Genomic DNA, 22,954 nt, shown 5'->3' with positions numbered 1-22,954 from the left:
GGGTTGGTCTGAAACACTCACACCCAGTATTGGTTTCTTCTCAGTAAGGGATTTGCTTTCTGCTGTCCTTGCTGCGATGATGGCTGCAGCGTCGATTGCAGATGTTGCTGCGGTAGTAACTGCTGCTGCTGTTGGGCATGCTGCTGCTGAGCAATCGTCGAATAGTTAACATCGGCACCGACATCGCAGGATGAACTCCATTCGTCACCTTCGTCACCGTACGGATAGTTCAGGTTGTTCGTGTTTTGCAGTAAATCCCCATGGATGTCCATCATATCCTCGTCCGGATCGGAGTCCAGCTGCAGATTGTTATCGAGACCGATTGGAATCACCTTACAGTGCGGGATAGTACTGATGATGGGCAGTGGAGTCGAGGCGTTCGTCACCGGAAGCGAATCGTTTTCGGACGGAGTGTACATTCGATTGTTCAGCGTCATAAAGTCGGGCGGTCGCGGAAGTGATGGCGGGTGGTCCTTATCGGGGTGATCCTTTTGAGAACTGCTCGATCGGCATTTGAGCAGGATGATGATCATCAGAGGGATAACGATGATGGCTGCCGCCGCACAGGCCGCGATTAAGTAATCGAACGGAAGACCGCTGTCGGCTGTGACAATGTCAACGTCATTATTATCATGAGCATTACGGGACGGAGAGTAAATTTCTATCGGGACTATGCCCTGGCCGGGTTGAGCAGTCTTGGTGGATAGTAAATATTCGAAATTATCGTTGATCGATTGAAAGTCTTGGTTGAACTTTCGAGCTACGTAGTAAATAACGCCACTTTTCAACTCTTTGTAAGTGAAGGTATGAATGTCCTTATCACTTGGTTGTTCAATATAATCCAATCCAGAACTTCGGACGATTTTTCTTAATCGTCCATACTTTGGTCGGCGTGTGATTGTTATCTTCGGATTGTAACGATTTAGGTTTAGCTGGGCTGGATTGTCAAATATGAAGGTCGAACTCAGTCTTATTCGTTCACCCGGCGTGATGGTGATCGGATTAATAATAATGAATGGCTGAACGATCATACTAACTTCTACCAAACACGCGGATGTGGTGTCTGGAATGAAAGCTTCAAGCTGGAAGGTATCATTGGATCGTATCATGTCCGTTTGCATGTAACTGATTTTTCCCTCTTCCAGTTGGCGTTGAGTAAATCTAAGGATCGCTTTATTGTTGGTAACAATTATACCACCCAGCGGATTTTGAGTCACATTGTACACAATCCGGCTTTTCTGAACGTTGGTATCAACAGAAATGTGCTTTGATTCCAGCACACCCAGATTGGTTCCTTGTTGTACCACAATTGGCTGATTGTTAAAGCCCGGCAAAATCGTAATAGGTAAAATTTTAATATTGAAAATTTCATAAGCAGGCTTGAACTTGCCGTCAGAAACTTTAAAGTAAAATGTGGTCGATTGTGGAGTACCGGAGTGGGTGTAAATAATCCGGTTTTCGTTGATATCTGCTTGCGTAAACTGATTTCCATAGGTTATGATATCTTGGGGATAGCCTTCGTCGGAAATTTTAAGCAAAACCCCAAGATTTGGACCACTAATAACGTCGTACACGATGTCCTTCGGTTCGGTATCAGCATCTTCCGTTAATAGTTGTGATGATGTAATAGTTTGATTTTCTCCCTCAATTACTGAGATATGAGGAGAAGCCGTCACCAGTTGAAACGGTTGATCATTAACAGGATTTATCGTAACCGGAATAGTAATGTTGCACAGAAACAAATGTCCTGGAACCAAGTACACTGCTAAGGAAACTTTGTCCTCCAAGGTATCCGAATGATCATGCTTGTAAATCACCCTATTAGTATAAAAATCATTCAAAGAGAATCGGTTCACATCCGGAATGGAATCTTCCAGTTCCACCACCCCATTTGAAGGGGAGTACACTTCAATGTACAACTCAGGATTCTGAATACCCGCACGAGTCTCCAAATATTCCAAAATTTTCGACAAATCCAATTTAATCGGAGCAGATTCTCCCTCATCAATACTAATACGAGGTACCGGCAAAAACCTTAACAATCCTCCCGATGAAACCGAAACGTCAACGTTGAAGATCTGATCGATCAAGTTGTTCGACAGCGGAGCTGTCACATCGAAGTAGAAAGAATCATTCGTCTTCAGCTCGACCATCGGATGGGTGTGCTCGTAGAAAATCCTCCCATTCTCGACATCATGCTGCGTAAATTCGTTTACTTCATTGGTATAGCCATATTCCAGATGTTCGTAAAGCAACCGTCCCATTTGGGGCGGAATGGTCACCACATACTTCACATCGCGATCGTCATCCGAGCACTTGTAGTACAACTGATCCGGCAGAATCTGCTTCCGAGTCAAAGGAAAGACGTGTAGAACTTCATTCTTTACCAGCTCCAGTGCGACTGGATTCGTAACGATGTGCAGTACGTGTTCGGTTGTGTTGTGAAGCCCGTCGGTTACATAAAACAGGATTCTTCCGTTCTGGTTGCTACTGTCGTGGATGAAGTAAACCAGGTTTTGAAGGATATCTTGCTGCGTAAATGTGTGAATCTTCTTATTGTAGCTGTCCCTCAGGGCGACGTACCCGCCGGCCATCTGCTGAATGTGGAAGGTAAGATTCTCCGGTGGTGTGTCGTAATCTTGGACCACTGAAAAGTGAGAAATCATTAGTTAGCATTGGTTCAAAAAAATTATTTGTTCAGTTTTGTGTCTTAAGCGAACTTGAATCGATAAAGAATTTATTTAACTAAAATGTTCCTTTGGTGAATGAATGAATAATAGAACCAAAAGAAAAAGTTTGATCTTACTCAATTAAAGGGTGCCGCATTGTTTTCTGACCGCACGATGGTAGACCGGACGATGAAAATGAAGCGTTCCACGCGCGGCTGCATGCAACGCAGGATAGCTGTTTACCACGGGACATCAAGATCATTATCGGGGATATGAACGCTCAGGTCGGTAAAGAAGAAATCTATAGACCGGTGATAGGACTGTATAGCATGAACATGCACATAACGACCAATGACACATAAACATCACCTGGTGATCCGAAGCACCATTTTCCTACGCAAAGTTATCCACAAAAACTCCTAGAGATCACCTAACCAAGATGCAATGAACCAGATTGACTATACGTTCTCATAGTCATCACGAACATACGTCCCCTATGGGGTGCGGATATTGACTGACCTGTGGGGGTTGAATACCCCTGATACAGAATATCGCTTATCCCAGTATCAGTACATGTCGCGTCTAATACACCATCTCGGCAGCATTACATTGCGCTACCGTCACGAGAAACGGTTTGAACAGTTCGATCTAGATTCCGACCGCATTCAACGACCTGACTGCTGATCACAGGCAGTCGTCTGCGGGTGGTTAAAAAGTAAGACTATGGCGATTTTTTGTTACTGTAAAATAGACTTTGATAATGACCTAGTAGCAGTATATGTGCGCTCAACCGTCAAACTGTCAACCGTATACCAGACACGTCAAAGCCGTCCTCCTCGGTTGAGCATTAGGCAACTAGATAACCCTCGATCTACCGAGAACTACCCGCGAGTACTGATTGAGGCACTGCCTCTTCCGAGGAGTTAGGGGTTTCAACCCATGAAGAGTTGAAGTAGAATACCGCTAACACGACACTAAGTGAAGTGTCTTGGAGTATACGAAATTATGTTCGATGAGGTTCGGTTAGGTTCGAATACCAACAAAAGACGCAAAGAAAGAAAATATCCGAAAAAAATTTCTGAACATTGGCACTAGGGAGAACTTGGCCAAATATCGACGACCAAGAAACCAGTTAACTACAAATCTTAGAAGCAAAAAGGAGGAGACAGAGATCTAGAAGAATTAGAACAACTGTACCGAGCTAATTACACGCGCAAATTTTACAAGAAGGTAAAACAAACTTGTAAGAGCTACACATCGAAACCTGACATTTGCAGCGACGAGGGAGGAAATCTAATCAAAAACGAGCGCGGCGAGGTGGTAGACAGGTGCAGGTAGTTTTGCGATGAACACCTCAGTGGCGAAGTTCCACAACGAAAATCAACCTAGGAGTGCCGATGGGAGATAGTAATGTCCCATTACCTGATCTCCAAGCAGTGAAACGAGAAATCGGATTGCTGAAGACCAACAAAGGCGCTGGTAAGGACCGCCTACGGGTAGAGCTTTATAAACCTGGTGGAGAAACGCTGGCAACGGCTTTACACTGATTTATTTTCAAGATTTGGTAGGAGGAAAAGCTAGCGGCAACTATCGCGGTATAACGTATGTAGACGCCACCTACAAGGTACTCTCCTAGATTGTGTTACGTCGGCTGTCGCCGATGGCACAAAATTTCTTAGGAACATATATGGTGGATTTCAAGGGCGCACGCTCCCCATGGACCAAATTTTTACCATCCGACAGATCTTGCAGATATGTCTGGAGTAGTACGTGCCCAGGCATCGCATCTTTAATGAATTCAAAGCAGCATACGATGCAGTCGATCGAGACCAGATAATACACAAACACGGTTTTCCGGATAAACTGATGCGACTGATTCGAGCTACATTAGGTCGAATGATGTATATCGTGAGCATCTCAGAGGCACTTTCAAATCCTTTCGAAACGCGATGAAGGTTGGGAAAAGTAGGCGGCTTTTCTGCATACTGTTCAACATTGCTCTAGAGGGCGTGACCCGGCGAGCGGGCATTGAAACGAAAGGCACTATTTTCACCGAAGGTAGCCAACTTCTAGGCCTCACTAATGACTTTGAAATCATAGAACTTTGCGACAGCGGAGGAACACTACGCCAGACAGAACGAATTTTGGGATAACTGGTGACCGAGGATAACAATACTAGTACTAGGGATTCAAGCGGCGCATTCAAGTAGGAAATCAGGTCTATTTTGCCCTTCGCCAAACACTATGATCAAGAAGCATACGCCATAATATGAAGCTAACAGCGTAGACAACTCTCATTAGACCAGTAGTTCTTTATGGATTTGAAGTTGTGGCACTGCTCATGAAGGATATACGCGCGCTTGCCTGATTCCAGCGGAATGTGTTGCGGACGATAATAAATTCAAAGCTTGAAGGGATTCCTGTTATACATCTGGTGAAAGTTGGTAGACTACGGTGGACACGTCGTGAAGATATGCCGGACGACAGTGCCGGACAAAAACTGTTCCCTTCAACAATCCTACCGGCACCAGGAACAAAGGGGCCTAACGTGCATCCTAATTTGACCAGGTCGAAAGCGACTTACGAGTGGCCCCAAATCGAGTAAAAATGGAGACGACTGCTTGAAGCAGCACGAACACACCCGGCTCCATTCTGACGACGACGACATAATATATTGGGAATAAACAAACTAGTTCTGTCCGTTCGTGACCATAGAAAGTCAAATACCAAGTCATTTCAAAGTCGAGGTCTATCGCGCAGAAACTGCTTGTTGTGTCACTCCAATGATTCAGTAGGAGGTACCTTCATGGAACGATCAGCTTAACGGTGGGTTGGCAAGGACTACAACAAATCGTAATACCTAATGGAGCGGTTCAATACTGAGTGCCAACAGTGACAAGCACCAGTCCGACTTTCGAGAGAAATGCTCCACAGCGAACCAAATGTTTATCTTCCGGTAGATTGTCGGTAAATTTCGGTCAATTAGACTTTCAAATACCTCATCTATTTATAGATATTTCAAAGCACCGTATGATTTAGTCAAACAATTACAATTACTTTAATAACTAAAGCATTTATGACATCTGCGGGGTTGAAATTTGAATCCGAGATATTGGGGTGATAAGCGTGGAAGTTAATCTTTGCACCGGGACGAACCTCCAGGGAGTAAGATATTGGTCCTGTTGGTTCGCTAGTACTTTGAAAATTACCAAGATTAAGTTTAATACGGGGATTACTTTAAAAAAATATGGATTGGTCTCTGAAATATGGTCACATCTTTTGTTTGTTTCTTAAATATTTCAGTACTTAATTATACCAACCAGGTTCCGCCTTATACCAACTGATTTGAATTATCCACTCCCGCTATCTAAACTTAATATTGAATAAATAATAATCTTGGTCTTGATCTTGGTTTTGGTTTTGGTCTTGGTCATGGTCTTGGTCTTGGTCTGGTCTTGAGCTTGGTCTTGGTTTTGGTCGTGGTCGTGGTCTTGGTCTTGGTCTTGGTCATGGTCTTGGTCTTGGTCTTGGTCATGGTCTTGGTCTTGGTCTGGTCTTGAGCTTGGTCTTGGTTTTGGTCGTGGTCGTGGTCTTGGTCTTGGTCTTGGTCATGGTCTTGGTCTTGGTCTTGGTCTTGGTCTTGGTCTTGGTCTTGGTCTTGGTCTTGGTCTTGGTCTTGGTCTTGGTCTTGGTCTTGGTCTTGGTCTTGGTCTTGGTCTTGGTCTTGGTCTTGGTCTTGGTCTTGGTCTTGGTCTTGGTCTTGGTCTTGGTCTTGGTCTTGGTCTTGGTCTTGGTCTTGGTCTTGGTCTTGGTCTTGGTCTTGGTCTTGGTCTTGGTCTTGGTCTTGGTCTTGGTCTTGGTCTTGGTCTTGGTCTTGGTCTTGGTCTTGGTCTTGGTCTTGGTCTTGGTCTTGGTCTTGGTCTTGGTCTTGGTCTTGGTCTTGGTCTTGGTCTTGGTCTTGGTCTTGGTCTTGGTCTTGGTCTTGGTCTTGGTTTTGGTCTTGGTCTTGGTCTTGGTCTTGGTCTTGGTCTTGGTCTTGGTCTTGGTCTTGGTCTTGGTCTTGGTCTTGGTCTTGGTCTTGATCTTGATCTTGATCTTGATCTTGGTCTTGATCTTGATCTTGGTGATTTTGATCTTGATCTCAGTATTGTATTGTATAAATTCAACTAATGGACCAAAAGTGAACGTTTTCGAACTACTTACTGAGATCCGTGCTCTGAATCATCGATTTTCCACCAATCCACATGTGCATACCAGTATTGGTAACCACCAGCGGCACTTCATCGTTCACCGGCAGAATCTGTATGTTCAGGTCGAAGGGAACACTTTCCTTGTTCCTTCCCAACGCTACCATCTGGATGGTGTCGGAAGAATTTTCACTGCCATTATGCACGTACGTGATTACATCGGCCTCCAGCTGCTTCTGGGTGAAACGATTCACCTTCGATGACTTGCCCGACTTAATACTTCCATGGGACGGGTGGCGTAGAATTTTATACTCCAAAATTTTTCCAGTGTAGTACTCGGAAAATGGAACCATATCGCTGGGTTGTATTTTTGTACTTTTACCTGTTCAGATGAAAATCATTTTAAATTTTTCAAACAATGCCGATCAAAGTGAACCAAACCTTCTTCCACGACGATGGGAGCAGTTTTGATGTACAAATGCTCCGGAATAATCACTATTCTGATCATCAAATCGCGAAGCCAAGTGATTCCATTCGTGACGTCAAACGTGAAGAAATCTGACGATTGATTAACTCCTGCCTGTATGTAGAACATCTTCTCGGAATTTATGGTCGACTGATCGAAAACTTTCGAGTTGTACTCGTCGTCTGAAGTGATGGACTGAATTTCAAGGTACCCATGCTGAGGTTGAGTAGTCACTAGATAGGTTATGTCACCCGGAGAAATGTTGGGATGCACAATCTGTAATTGTAAAAAAAATATCATTTTAGTTGATCCACTGTCTTAGCAGGTGAACTTACCTCTAAAATGTCACGTGAAATGATAACGCTAGTTGATTCTTCCACAAACAGTGTTTGGTTTCGACGAATTCTCAACGCTTCCCAGTAGGCTGGTGGGTAGATTCTGATCACAATTTGACCTTCGGCCCAAACCCCCTTCGTGCTGACACGATATTTGATTTTATCCATCGAAGCAACATCTCTATTCCAGTAAACTAATCGCTCCGCGATTATGTCAGCTTGGGTAAAATTCATCGTAGGAATAGGAGTAGCATTGTGCAAGTTAGATGCAAAGCTAGTGTTAAAACGACTATCAAGCAACTTCAGCAATCCATGGCTAGGTTCATGCAATATCCGATACTGAATCTCTTCTGGTTTGGCATTCAAGTTTGTATCGATGTTCAAATCATCCAAAGTTAGCAGCACTGCTCGACCTTCCTGAACAATCGACGCGTTACTTTCTCTTATCTTGAGAAACGGATCGGAAGCTTCTATCTCCAGTGACCCAGGAACCTCGTACAGCCCATCAGTGACAATAAAAGACAAACGACCTTGATCCGTCCCATTGTGTTGGAACAACAACCTTCGGTTGTCCAAATCATCCTGAGTAAAGAATTCCACAACCTTACCATTTCGAAACAGCTCCCCGTTCGAACTGCTCACCGATCTATACTCAATATCCGTGCTTCGAGTGTCCATATCCGGATCGGCATATTTCAAATCGACCGACGTCAACAGCTTCGTTTCATCCCTAACGATGTGAAAGGGTTTGTCGAACACCCGATACGGTCCATTATCATTCAACAACGTCACCTCAACCTGAATTTCACACACAAACTGGAAATCCGTGTCGTTATCCGACAAAATCAACAGACGAAAACTGTCGTCCACAGATTCCGAATCATCATGGCAGTAGTGGATGTCTCCTAGGTACAGGTACTGCAACGTGAACGAAGATACTTCTTTGGTCTCGAAAGTTCTCGGGTTTATCTTGCACAGTGATCCATGTTTTGGGTAGTGCGTCAAATTGAACGTCAAAAAATTGAACTTATTAAACAGTACATCGAAATTTGTTCTCGACAAAGCAGTTTTGTTGCCCTCGTGAACAAACATTTTTTCCCTCTTCTGATAGATGATTTGCTTTGCCAGATAATCCGGAGCACTGTAGACGAAGTCGATCTTCCCCTGGACGTCGTCACACTCTGGCACGGACACGATGAATTCGAAGGAGTCAATAAAGTTGCCATATGCGGAGTGGTAGGTCCGATACTTGATGATGTTTTTGTCCACTTCTTGCTGGGTAAAGGAATCGCCCGGTTTGGCGTACTCCGGGTGACCTTCAACGTAGATGATACCGAATTTTGGCGGTTTTACCACGGTGTAGATAATGTTCCGCGCGAAGGTCGGAATCGGCGTTGTCTGGTGCAGCAGATAGTCGGCTCGGATGACGTTGTCCTTGGTGTTGATGTACAAGTTGTTCTGGCGGATCATGCCGATGCGAAGCTTGGTGAAGGAAATACGGAAATCGTACGTCGGGGTCGTTACCGGGCCCAGCGTGACGGTGAACTGCAATGTGAAGGGTTATGCGTTAAGATATGTTCGTAAAGATTTCCCTGTAAGAATACCTTAAATTCGTCGTGTACTGGAAGGTCGGACGAATGTAAGTACCGGATTTGTCCGAGAAGTAGCTGACTACTGGTGAAAGAATCCACCGATATCCAGGAAGCGTCCACCGATCGTAATTTCTGAAGGCTTCCGTAGGCTGGAGCTTGGACAATGTCAAACCTAAAAGCACGGTCTTCCATTAACGCTGTGGTTATTCAAGTCAAACGTGTATTACCTCATATCCACATTTTCCTCGTCCGAGTTAGGAACAAACGACAGATTGTGGGGTGTGATTAGAGCTGACGACTTGTGGATTAACACCAATCCCGTGTTATTAACCATACGCAGCTGCAACGGCAGTACGGAAACTCGAACCGTACTGGCAGGACTAGTTTCCATTCCATCGGAAACTTGAATATTCAACTCAAACGACGAATCTTCCGAGCCGCGAGTGTTTATCAAGTATGTAACGATTCCGGCATTAACATCCGACTGGGAAAACGTTGCGACTGCTCGTCCGTTGAGTTCAACGCGACCAAATTGAGCTTCCGATGTGGGATTCATTAGAACTGTGTAGATCAACGAGTCCGGAGAACTGTCCGGATCGTCAGCCTGCAGAAAATCTGAACCAAGAATTTTCGGAATTCCTTGCGTGACACGAAGTAGTTTGTTTGGTGGTAATCTCAAAACTGGAGCGTCGTTCACTGGAGTTACGTTGACATGCAGTACAAATCGATGTTTTCCCTCCAAATAAGATGGTAACGTATTTCTAGTAGCCGACACTAGCTGCATATCGATCATCATATGATCGTTCAAATTTTCCGCCCCATTATGGGAGTATTTGACCTTATCGGTGCTTAAATCGATGTGGGAGAAAAATTTCATTTGTGTTGCCGAAGCATTACCTTCCGTTCCGTAGGAATGGATAGTGACTTTCCCGTGTTTAGGGGGTTGAATTATATGGAAGATTATACCAGCTTCTTGAACACCTAGTTTGTGATAGTCAAAAAGAATCTCAATATATTTCGGTGACAGGAAAGTGATTCCTCCTTCTACGACTTCCATTGGACTGATCAACATCAGTTCTTTCTCGATCACCAGATCCGATCGCGAGAATATCTTGAAACTATTCGAATAATCCGCCTTGATGCAATATGCCTGATCACAGTAGCAGATGAAATCATTGATTCCCTGGTGGTGGCAGTGACCGGTTGAAATGCAAGGCTTATTTTCAATACAAGGATATCTCCAGACACAATCCACGGTCACTCCATGAGTGACTTTAAAGTTCGGGAAACCCACCAAATGATCATCCAAGTGAATGTCTCTAATGCATCCCTTAAGGCTGGAGTCAGTGGCGAGAGCTCCCCTAATGAATGCTCTTCGCTTTCTCTGAGTGTCAAAACCACCAATGTAGAACTCCTCTTCCAGTTCGATCGTTTGGCTACTCCCATTGGCAAAGGTAGCGCTGTTTGTAACATCATCCACGGTTATCTAAAGTGAAATAAGAAAATAAAATTATTTGAAGTTAAATCAAACAACGGTAAACTTACATCAACCAACATTGGACCATAGGTAATGGACACGTTGTGCCATTTCCCGTCGGACACGTTACGATCGGGAATCAGTTCGACGGCGTTGGATCCTTTACCCACGAGCAGCCGGACCTGGCTTTCTACTATTTCCAACGCCATGAAATCGTACCTAGCACTGGATGGAATGTTACTCAAAAGCATCCCAAACGGTTCGTTCGTTCGAAATTCCATGCTCCAGCGATCACCTGATCGTGAAGTCGGCTTCTGTATGCTGGTGTAGCTTTCGTCGTCCAAAAAGCTGATCGGCGTACTTGCATCCGCATCGAACTCCGGTGCGCAAATCCACGAGACTCGCTCGTTCGTCACGTGGCCCGTCCTTTCTCTTGCTCGCTTGAAGATGTTGATATTGTTATAAAATATCTTCGAAAAAAAAACAACGAAAAAGTCAGAAACCTTAATCTAATCAACACACTTCAAACGAACTTACATCCGCAATACATCCTCGGAAATTTTTCGACGAGTCTAAATATTCGGCGGAATACTCACCCACACCGCCAATAAAAACACCAAAATGGACATTCAGTTCCGTAACATTGGCGGGAAGCGTTTTCGTCGTGAAATACTCATCGATCTGCATGGTCAAGTTCGCTGCATACCGTGAAATCGAGATATCGTGCCATTGCAGATCGTTAAACTTGAGCGTAACGGGTGACCACAACTGCGTCGTGTGACGGGTTCAAAAATATCGTTAAAATGGAAAGAGCATCTTCTTCTTCCTTATGATACTTACATCTGTGTGATACTCATCGATCTTGAAGCTAAATCGAATCCGTCCTCCGTCGATGGAGAGCAACGAGTAGTCCGTCCGGCCGGCCGTCAGCAGAATGAGGGCGTTGTCTTGTCGCGATCGAAACCGCAATCGAATGTTGGTAGATATTTTAGCTTCCTGCAATGGCATCGCTATGTGACTAGCGCCGTAAAACGATACTGCAAAAGAAGCAAGACAACGCAAACGGAAAAGAACGAATTAGTTTCTACTCCACAACCAAAGCATCGCACATAAATGCAACATAGTTGGAATGTTTTCGTCGTCCATTCGGATCAGTGAGTTCCATTGATGAATGCTTTGGCGTGCATAATGCGTGCTGAAGTCTATCGTTACGGGAAAGACAATTTAAAATCAAAACAACAAACCCATTGTCAACTGATGAGTGGAACAGAATTTGTGACGTGACGAAAACCACCCATCGGGAGCTCCCTTATTCAGTCGTATCAATACCGGCGGAATGATCAAACCGATATGATCCATCGAGAGGGAAAGTTTGGTATATTTTTAGAGGTTATTAGTTTTACAACCGGCAAACAGCAGCAAACATCTGACTGCTTTCATCAATAATTGTAGAACAGAACATATGGCGCACGGTCTATTAAAAGCAGCAGTCAATTTGTTCGCGCATAAGTGCTGCACATCATTCCGCCTGCCGAGGGACGGCCGGCGTGGTCGTTAGAACGGGTGGAGTGGAAACCGAAATCCAGAACTGTCTGGAACTGCTCTAGCGTAACATTGGTTTAGTTGCTGGAGTTCAGTTTTGTTTATAAAAACATATTACTCTCTTGTTTGTGCTTGTTCAATTCTTTCGCTTCAATTTTTGTTTATATATTTACCCTGCTGGCGGTAGGTGCTACTGGATTTCGAACGTATTATTTTGTGTGTTTCAATAGATAGAGACTATACTATATATGAGAATGCAAACGATTAACAGGCTTTACCCCATCAATTTTTAACCGAAAGCAGTATCTGCACAACAACAAAAATTCACTGCTATTATGATTTTAAACAAAAAATCTTCATGTTGTTTAACCTTCCTAGTGCATTGGGGTCGTTTTCGACCCATCGGCATACTTACAAAGCTTGATACTCAGTAACGGTACGAGCTAGAGACTTGAAATTTTCTGACTTTTCCTAACTTTGGAAAATTAGCATTGAGGGGGAGTTTCAGCTTTCAGCGACATCTAGAAGAGCCACAGCAAAAAAAGTTACATATTATGCATTAAGGGTCGAAAACGACCCAAGTTTTGAAATTGCTCTCATTCATCCATTTTCAATCCGAATCTCGTTTTCTTTACCTCGTTTGAAAGATGTGGCCAAAAACTAGCACCCAAGGTATGTTGGGGAATATTTGTTGACTGATGGCCACTTCTGCGTCGGTTCTGGAACACCCCCTACCAGGTCCCGGGGAACATTTTTATATTTTGAGATAATTCATTTTGCGGCACATCAAATCACATTGGCTTGATAAAATAAGACTAGTGGAAGTACAATGGGGACATTTTGGACCCGAATGGCCACTTCCCCATCGGTTACGGAACATCCGGTACCTGGTTTTTGAGGCCATTTTTGAATTTTAGGATGATTTCTATTGCGGTACGCCAAATTTCATCACATTGATAACATAAGACTATTGAAAGTATAATAAACACATGTTGAAGGCAAATGGCCACATCAGCATCGGTCCTGGAACATCCGGTACCCGGTTTTTGGGGACATTTTTGTATTTTAGGATAACTCATAATGCGACATATCAAATCACATCGGCTTGATAAAATAAGACTGATGGAAGTAAAACAATGTCATTTAGAAGCCAAATGGCCACTTTACCATCGGTACTGGGTCATCCGGTACCAGTTTCGGGGGACATTTTTGGCTTTTGAAATAATTCACCATGCGGCACCTCAAATCACATCGCGTTGATAAAATAACAACAATGGAAGTATAATGGGGCGTTAGTCGCATATAATCCGGTACCCGGTATTTATAATGAACCGTAAAACGGGGTAACTCGGGGCAGATGAATTACCCTGTAATCCAAAAATGTCCCCAAAAACCGGATACCGGATAGTCCGGAACCGATGATGAAATGGTAATTTTGGCTCCAAAATTTTTCCATTGTACTTCCATTAGTGTTATTTCATCAAGCCAATGTGATTTGATGTGGCGCATGATGAATTATCCTATCCAAAAATGTTGTCATAAACCGTGCACCCAATGTTCCGGAACCGATGATGAAATGGCCATTTGTCTTCAAATGGTCCCCATACCTCTTGGAACTGTTTTATTTGATCAAGGCGTTGTGATTTGATGTGCCGCAAGATGAATTATTTCATAATCCAAAAATATCCCGCGGAACCAGGTACCGGATGTTCCGGAACCGGTGGTAAAATGGCCATTTGGCTTCTAAATGACCTTATTTTATTTTCATCAGTCTTATTTAATCAAGCCGATGTGATTTGATGTGTCGCAAGATGGGTTATCCTAAAATACAAAAATGGCCCCAAAACCCGGGTACCGGATGTTCCGGGACCAATGCTGATGTAGCCATTTGCCTTCAAAATGTTTTTATTATACTTTCAATAGTCTTACGTTATCAAGCTGATGTAATTTGACGTGTCGCAAGATAAATCATCCTAAAATTTAAAATTGTCCTCAAAAACCGGGTACCGTATGTTCCAGAACCAATGAGGAAATGGTCGCTTGGGTCCAAAATGTTCCCATTGCACTTCCATTAATCTTATTTTGTCAAGCCAATGTGATTTGATGTGCCGCAAAATGAATTATCTCAAAACATAAAAATGTTCACCGGGACCTGGTAGTGGGTGTTCCGGAACCGACGCAGAAGTGGCCATCAGTCAACAAATATTCCCCAACATACCTTGGGTGCTAGTTTTTGGCCATAGCTTTCAAACGAGGTAAAGAAAACGAGATTCGGATTGAAAATGGATGAATGAGAGCAATTTCAAAACTTGGGTCGTTTTCGACCCTTAATGCATAATATGTAACTTTTTTCTAATGCATTAGGAAGGTTAACATAGTTTTGCATTTGAGTGAAACCGGCATGATTGTATTTTGAAAATTCGCCATGCAGATTTGGGCCGAATGATACCAGAATTCCAATGGAGCCAGAGGACTCTACGGAATCGCGCGGAACTAATCGACCGAAGGCGGAAGAGCTGGAGGAAAGCTTCAACCTTGACAGCGACTCACTGTATGGAGGACCTTCAGTTTCTTCGTTGATCCTGGGTTCACCAGAAGGGAGTGGAGAGCTGCACGGACAATCTTCCCGATCCGACAACGCGGTCAGGCGACGGTGGGGCATCTACATCGTCTCGTATTGCATTCAAGTGGCTTTCCAGTGCACAGAAAAAGCGGCACAAGCTGTATCTCAAAAGAGGATACACATAGAAAGAGGTTAGGAAATTGGCTCTCCTTTACTTAATATTTTTTGAAATGGTGGTTCTATAATTGATGAAGGGAGGAAAGTAATGATTTTTTTTTTGAAAATGGAGGGGAAAGGGTGGAAAGGTAAAGGGAGGGGGAGTGGTTAATAGGTAGCTACGCTTAACAAGTTGTCGTTGTGACTCCTACCTTTTGTACAATGCTGGAAGGTGCATGGGTCGAACCAAGCTATAATCTGAGATTATAACCGGATTCGAACCCACAACACCCGCCAGGGCATGTGACTCGCTGGTACTTGTACCGTAGATTCAAAGGTACACGTTTGAAAAGTTTCATCTAAATCAGAAAGGTTCAAATTTTGTCATTTACCTATTTCACGTGGAACTGCTCATACCCTAAACAGGGATTTCGTATAGTGAATTGGTGGATGACTCCAGCATCACAATCACGACAAGTGATTACCTATCCTCTATACTTATCGCGAATATGCTAACGGCTATTCCCGAAGAAATTCTGAGCTGCCTTACGGAACAGGATTCTGCAGCCATACGGACAAAGTTCAGGAACTGCTACCTGCTCTCCGTTTGTGCCAACAGTAACAGTAAGATGACTGGAGATTACGATACCAACCCTCAAACGGTGGGATGAAGTGCTGCTACAAACATACACCATGAAGGACCTTTCGAAGCCTCTTATATTTATGAAGTGATTGCGAGTATTTGGATACCTCGAGTGAGAGGATAATTCATCTGCTCCAAAATCAGAACGATGGCTTCTCTACACAAGCGTGGCGAGTACTTCGTAGCTACGTGACAAGGTTAGTCAAGGAGCGGCAGGAGCAGTGAAGGTACGTGTAACGTGTGGACCAATCTTCCGAGGGAGCTCCAACTACTCCAGGCACGTTGGTGACGGTTGCGAAGGTTCGCCAGGTTCACCGTAAGCCAGCTCTGCATCAACCATCACCCACCAAACGCACACCTTGGAATCCACCGAAAAGCGTCGGTCGTGATTCGGTCTCCAGTCGACTACAACCACTGAAGCCCTCAGATGTAGAAAAGCAGGCTTATCAACAAGACCTTTACGTCACTGGCCACCTTGGTGTCAAGTTTCTGTGTCTAACGACTCTGCCGAAGATGGCAAACATAGTGAGCAGCCTTCGCTGCGTGCAAGCGACCCTCCGTCATAGCAAGGGCGATTCTAGTGACCTTGGTCGGTCGTTCGTAAACCAGCAACTAAATAACAACTACCTTCATTCAAAAACCTTGTATTCCTGGGACGGCTTGGATTCTCTGCCTTGGTAATCACGGTAAGTTAATACACTGTAACAAAGAGTCCAAATCGAGGACTGCAATTCTGTTAAGTAAAGAAATAAAATTTTCTCCCATTACAGAATTTATAGAAGACGATATCGTCGCCGCCTAACTGGAAGTGCAAACGACTACGGAAAATCAGGACTTGGTCGTGGCGTCCATTTACCTCGCGGATGACAAGGACGCTATACCGCCATCCGAAGTTGTTGCGTTCGTGCGGTACTGTAGAGGAGGTCATTTTTGATATCGAGGCAAACTGCAGAAACCCTAAGAAAACCAAGTGGTATTCGTTCAGGGAACACATGGTTTACTTAGGAACTTCTGTCATGTTTTTTTGCTAGATTATAATCACTTTAACAGCTTGAGTCATTTGTGACTTCTGCGGGGCTGAGATTTGACGGGTCCTTGGCGTGAATGCTAACCACTACACCGGGATTGACCCCTTCCTGTCATGTTAAGGTTCAAACATGCGTCATTGTTTTCTGTGATTTCAAAAGCAGGAGAAAATCAATAACCCAATGAGGTATATGGTATATGAGGTTGGTAAAAGCATGCCCGGAATCAACTATTATGGTTCTAGGTACTCAATTTGACTAACGTGGATCTATTTTGAAAGTTTTGGTGCAATTCAAGGTGTCGTATGATTGGCTTTTGTTCATGTTCGAAACTGATCACTTCCTAGGGGTTCCCGGAGTCTCCCAACATGTCCAGACCAAACCAGACCCCAGATAGCAGATTTGGCTTGCATTATTCTAACTATTGAACTATCTAGTGTGATTTAAGGTGTCGTACGTATAAGTTTTTGTTCATAGACGAAACTGACCACTTATCTGGGTGTTTCCGGAAGTCCCCTTCACTTGTCCAGAACCAACGTGGTTCTAGGTAGTGGACCTGACTTCGATTGATCTAGTTTTTAAATTCTGGCGTAATTTGAGTCCACCGTTTCGAACGCTAGTGTAGCTGAGTTATATAATCCCTGGACCAACGTTCCCAGAAATGTAGGACTGAGCGGCGTAGTTTCTGCAATCGGGAAAGTCGCGATACCTGGTCATTTGTTGCATCCGGTTCCGGGATCGAGACCATTGGTTCCCTGACCAAGAAGTGACCGGGCGTAAGCACTGCGAGATCGTCTGGGCGATCGGTGAGAGGAGTGAGAGGCCGGGAGTTTAGGATGCACTCGATGCGGCTCGTCGCCGTATAAAAATCGTCAAACGTGTAGGAAATGGGCGCGAAAATTCGCAGGAAATGATATTTGAATGACTTCACTCCGGCCTCCCACAGCCCCCCGAGATACCGAGAATGAGCGGGAATGAAGCGAAAGAAAATTCCAGAGTCGAGGTAATAATTTTTCTACTTGTCTGTCTTGAACTGCTCGAGATACTGACTACGCAACGATTTTAACTAGCAATCAGCCCCAGCGAAAGCTGTCGCGTTATCGCATTAGCGGCTCGATTAATCGACCGCGTAGAGCTACAAACCGTTTGATCGCGTTGATACACGCGTGCACGTAAGGTTCGGAACAGTAAATAGGGGCCCGCCACAATAGATCAAATTACTGGTCGCAGTGGAGAATGTACCCAAAAAAAAAACCTGATTTAATCCACCTAGTGGTGAAAGGAACCTTTGTTATACCGTCTTACTTGCAATTAGAGATAGAAATCGACACGTTTGGTTTACATGAAATTTTTGGAAATTGAATAAGTTTACAAAATTTGAAGCAAATAGAAGCACTTATAAATTTTGATAGTTTCTTTTCTCATGAAATTGCTGAGTAAGTTGTTACTGATGAGGGTAAGTGCAAGTAAAAGTAAGTTGTAAGCTGAAATATTATTCTTTAACATATACATTGCGTAGTAAAGGTCTAGTTTATAGGTTTTTGAACTATGCATAATTTCCTGTAACGCCATTCTATTTGATTCACAATAAAGTTTTCTTGAATAAATTTCATCAATTTTTATGAACCTTCAGTTACTCACGTTGTTGTATTTTGTACACCATATATAGGTTTTTGAATGCCATATTGTTATATAGTTACAAATCGTATATTACGTATATACTAACGTATATTCTTCAATAAACTTGTTATGAGCAAAATGTCAGAATTATTCAATGCATTATTACTTTAAATTGTTAGGAAAATAGATTAGCATAAACCGACATCACAGAAACGAAGCAAGTAGCATGTGAGGTGTACCGCAATTGACCCCAACTGGAATTTTCTTTCGTTTCTTCATATGGAAAATGGTGTCTGTGTGCAGCAAAACTACCAGTAAATGTAAAATGTTTAAAATGTATCCGTCTGCTGGTAGTCGAGTAATTCGGGGTCAAAATCAGGATATTTTTTATAATCAAAGTTCTACAGTTTGTAAACAAGGAAACATAGAGGTATACTATATTCAGCAAAGTTGTGTATTTTTATTATTTATACAACTTTGTAATACATGAAAAAGTCATACAACAATTACAAAAAGAGCTAAAATAGAAAAACTGATTTTTCAAATTCATATACAATAAATAAGATCTCTTCGTTGAAGAGATAGAAGGTTACTGTCTTCAGCAAAATTTCTTGTAATAATATGCTCTAAAACTTTGCAGAACACATCAATGTGTTATATAGAAACTGAAGGAAAATAATTTTTTTATTTCACTTTTAGGGGGATTAATCAATATTCAAATTCTACCAGACGATAGAGCATTCAATTTCAAGAAACTCTTCCAAAGGTTCGATAAACTTAAAACCAAGTTTTCCTAGTCAACACTCTAGTGCGCACGTTTTCTTTGGTTTTGGGCTATTGTGCGCGCGAGTAACCGTGCTACAAAAGTTGGCGCGTATGTTCAAGGGTTAATATCTTTTGACCGGCAAAACCAATTCTTATGAAATTTTGCATATATATTCGTAGTGTGAAAACCTCTCGTTTGATATTAAAATAATTGAAATTAGGTTATTTTTCTTGGTTAAAATCATTATAAATTATTGTTAATTTTGGTGTGGTGTATTGAATTACTCATAACTTTCAAATTAAACATCCAATCAAAAAACCATTCAATAGTGATCTATCCGGCTATATTACCTGCCAAATGAAACTAATAGCACGTAAATCGGTTTGGCCATCTCTGAGAAACAGGCGATCATTTGAACCTTGTCAAAACTGGTTTTTTAAGCATAACTTTCAAACCACTTGTTTGTTTTCAATAAAAATTGGCGTGAAGTTTAGCAATAGTAAGAGCTTTTATTTGGTACTAAGATCGATGAAATCGGTTATGTGGTTCCGGAGAAAATCGTGTCACGTAAATTTCACATTTTTGCTTATAACTTTTAAACTAAAAGTCAGACCACAAAACCATTTAATTGTGATATACTAGGTAGAAATACCTTTCAAATAAAAGTTATAGCAGACGAATCGGTTCAGCCATCTCCGAGAAATAGGCGATTGAAAATTGAAGCGCACACACATACACACTTACACACACACACAGACATTGCTCATTCGTCGAACCTGATCGATTGGTATATGTGACACGGCCCTCCGGGCCTCAGATCGACTTCGTGTTTTTCGACCAATTCCTAAACCTTTGTTATATTGTATAACAAAGGTAAAAAGGTTCGGAACGATTTTGAAGTGCACCGCATTTACCAGCAGCCAAACCAAGTAACGTGCATTTTAACATTGGCCCCCCTCCCATACAACGGACAAACGATTAATGGTCCGCAGTAGTCTAGACCAGCTTTCGAAAATACTCTAGAAGGGACTACTCGAACCGCTGGAGGTAGTGTCATCTGTTGATGGTAATCAGGGGGTCGACACACAAGTTATGCAGACACCAGTTATGCACTTTCGAACGACTCTGTGAACCAAGTCACGTCCACGCATCGGCCAAAATCTCTAACGCATAATCGCAGGTAGTAACGAAGACCCCACGTGAGCAGTCCTTACATGTAGCGATCGCGTTATTAGTAAGCTGATTTGGTGATTAGTTGGTAGAACGAACGGGAGTTTTGAGTTAGTACTACGACTGCACATCTCTCCTGCTCGAAGTCCTGGTTTGCCGGTAGAGATGATGGAAATTTCGGACGGAAGTTTCAAATGGCTGCATTAAGAATGGCGGCCCATGCAGGGGTTTACTCGGGCGGAACATGATTCTAGGGTAGCCATTGAGCAAGGCGTTGAACTTCTGCTACACGATTAGAAACAAAAAGTTTCCACTCATTTGCTGGTGACCGGATCCAGAGCAACACAACTGTGCTGTCCAAACAAAACACGGCAGAGCCAACAAAGTCCGTAGTTGTACGCAGGTTATGAATCAGCTGGCTACCAAGTACAGCCGCGCATAGTTCCAATCTTGGAATGGGCAGGCCCCATAGAGGGGAGACCCGTGACTTACTTGGGGATCAGCAGTTTGCTTTGAATGTCCCCTTCAACACATGGCCCGACCAAATACACCCGAGTAAACGAGCTGGTTCAATACGCGAGCAGCTTGATACGGAGAACAGGCTAATCCGTATGTTACTATCTTCAAAAAATGTTTCAACGATAGTGATGGATCCGAACGCCAGGTGATCGACAGGAATCCGATCGTCCGAATGTACCCATGTTTATCGACATGTTTTCTCGGCGTCGGCGGCGAACGTGTACTTGGGTTACCAGAAATTCAGCATAACGACAAGCAGGGTTGGTTGTACCGTTGGACCAACGAAAAGGACCTCATTTAGCGACAATTTACTGTGTGATTTGTGACGTTGACTGAAAAGTCACTCCAATACCAAGAGACGGCACTGTATGCTTTTCTTGATATTGAAGGCGCTTTCGACAATACGCCCTTCGCTTCAATTAATACGGCTATCCTTAACAAAGGAACTGACCAGCCGACAATCAGCTAGATTCAAGCAAAGCTGTTAAGCAGGGAATTTTCAGCTTCATTGGGAAGTACGTCGCGATCAAAAAATGTCCTCAAGGAGAAATTCTCTTCCTCTTGCATTGCCCATAAGCTATCACAGCATGGTTACGCTGCCGATGTAATACTTATTGTTAGAGGTAAATTTAACGCAGTGCTGTCAAGTCGTATGCAAGGATATCTAATTACCACTATTTCATGGTGCTTAAAAGAGGGGCTTAATATAATTTCCACCAAAGTCGTCAGTCGTCATACCATCTACTAGGCGGAGAAGACATACTCTCACCTTCTCTACAATGAGTCGCGTCAAACTAAGCTTCAGCAATGAAGTTAATCGGTACATGCTTTAGTCATACACTACTACTTTTCTGCCTAAGTTAACTTATGCCACCCTCGTATGGCGGCCAAACAACTGTGAACAAGGTCTCAGCGCAGGCCAAGCTAAACAAAGTTCAACATCTGGCATGTCCGTCAGTGACCAGCGCAATACGCGCAACACCAACTGCAGCTACTGGGGCAATGTTATGCTTGCTGCCTTTACATCTTCATGTGATGAAGGAAGCCGAAGTCGGTGCACTAAGGTTGCAAAGGTGTCGTAACATACTTCAAAGGATCCCAATTGCCCATCTTCGTGTACTCAAGAAGTTTAAACTATTACCCCTAGTAAAGACAAACTCTGACCGAATGGAGGCATAGTCAGGAGATAGTCAGGCACATATAGATGCAACGTACAATAAGGCACGTATAGGTGAAACAAATTCAATTCTATTTAAGATTGATTCAGCTGCCCTTCAGGAAAGCCACTTAGGCCCATTGCAGTTTATTCTATCCGTAAACGGTTTGTGCTCCAGGATATACTCTCCTGAACACCGATGTGCCCTCTTTTTGTGTAAATTTTGTTTAAAAAATAGCTTTTTAAATGAAGCTATGGTTTTGAGTAAGCTTGGTTAGATCATTACAATATTAGAACCAAAATGAGCAAAATAGTCTGTAGAATCTAAATCAAATATTGAATTTTTCAAAACAATTCGACGACCGAGTCCTCTTAACAATGTCAAAAAAGCTAAAACAATAATTAGAATAAAAAATAATTGGAATCAAAATAAATAGTTTGATTGTCTCCATAGTATGCAAATCGGAAGTATGATCTAACCGTTATAAATAGAGTAAGGAAGGGCAACAGTGCGATGGATGGGAGTAAAAGTGCGATTCAACGATTTATCAGTGCAGATTCTGAGTCAATTGACTACATTGGCATGGATAGGTGACTACTTTGACAGCTTAAATCTATCGTAAACTTTTGTTGTTTGCAAAGCATGGTTGCTGAGTTATCTTTTACATAAAACTCTACTGTTTCCAATAGAATTGTTCTGACTGTTCAGTTAAAATTGTTTGCTAGTTCAGTAAATTATATTGAAAAATAAATTGATACATACCTTTGACTGCATCAATGACTGTGAGAAGCAGGCAGAAAGCGAAGATCGCCAGAAGACGCTCATTGAATTTATCCATAATCGGCGCAATCATTTCCTTGAGCTTTAGCCTCAGAGTCACGATATAGTTTTACGCTATTATTGTTACGATTATCAACTTTTATTATTTGGTAATAAAGCTCACACAAACTCATAGCCACCGTACCGTTTTTCGTCTGCACTTTTTTCGTTATCTATTATTAGTTTCCACTTGCACTTTATCGGTATCATAGTTTTATCGTTTCACTGACCTCTGCTTCCCTACTACC

The 22,954-nt window shown here is 42.8% G+C and overlaps 1 protein-coding gene across 1 annotated transcript; it reads right to left on the bottom strand.

Annotated features, from left to right (window-relative positions):
* Positions 1–17: 17 nt before the first annotated feature.
* LOC128740647 (chondroitin sulfate proteoglycan 4) lies at positions 18–22,740 on the bottom strand. Its single transcript, XM_053836210.1, has 10 exons — positions 22,650–22,740; positions 11,567–11,763; positions 11,264–11,494; positions 10,795–11,196; positions 9,477–10,735; positions 9,262–9,421; positions 7,658–9,202; positions 7,298–7,598; positions 6,873–7,238; positions 18–2,647 (listed from the first exon to the last, which is right to left on the bottom strand). Exons 1-10 carry the CDS (start codon positions 22,738–22,740, stop codon positions 18–20), a joined length of 7,182 nt encoding a protein of 2,393 aa, XP_053692185.1.
* Between the last annotated feature and the right edge of the window lie 214 nt (positions 22,741–22,954).

This window comes from Sabethes cyaneus, chromosome 3, assembly GCF_943734655.1.
Source record: "Sabethes cyaneus chromosome 3, idSabCyanKW18_F2, whole genome shotgun sequence".
NCBI lineage: Eukaryota > Metazoa > Arthropoda > Insecta > Diptera > Culicidae > Sabethes > Sabethes cyaneus.
This window is presented reverse-complemented; position numbering and strand designations above follow the sequence as displayed.

Bases quoted from the DNA above. Each gene is read 5' to 3' on its own strand.
- LOC128740647 (XM_053836210.1), bottom strand. From the start codon at position 22,740: ATGATTGCGCCGATTATGGATAAATTCAATGAGCGTCTTCTGGCGATC. The intron at 11,495-11,566 runs GTAAGTATCATA...CACACGACGCAG, and splicing joins TCGATGAGTATCACACAGAT to TTGTGGTCACCCGTTACGCT. The intron at 9,203-9,261 runs GTATTCTTACAG...TTCACATTGCAG, and splicing joins CAGTACACGACGAATTTAAG to TTCACCGTCACGCTGGGCCC.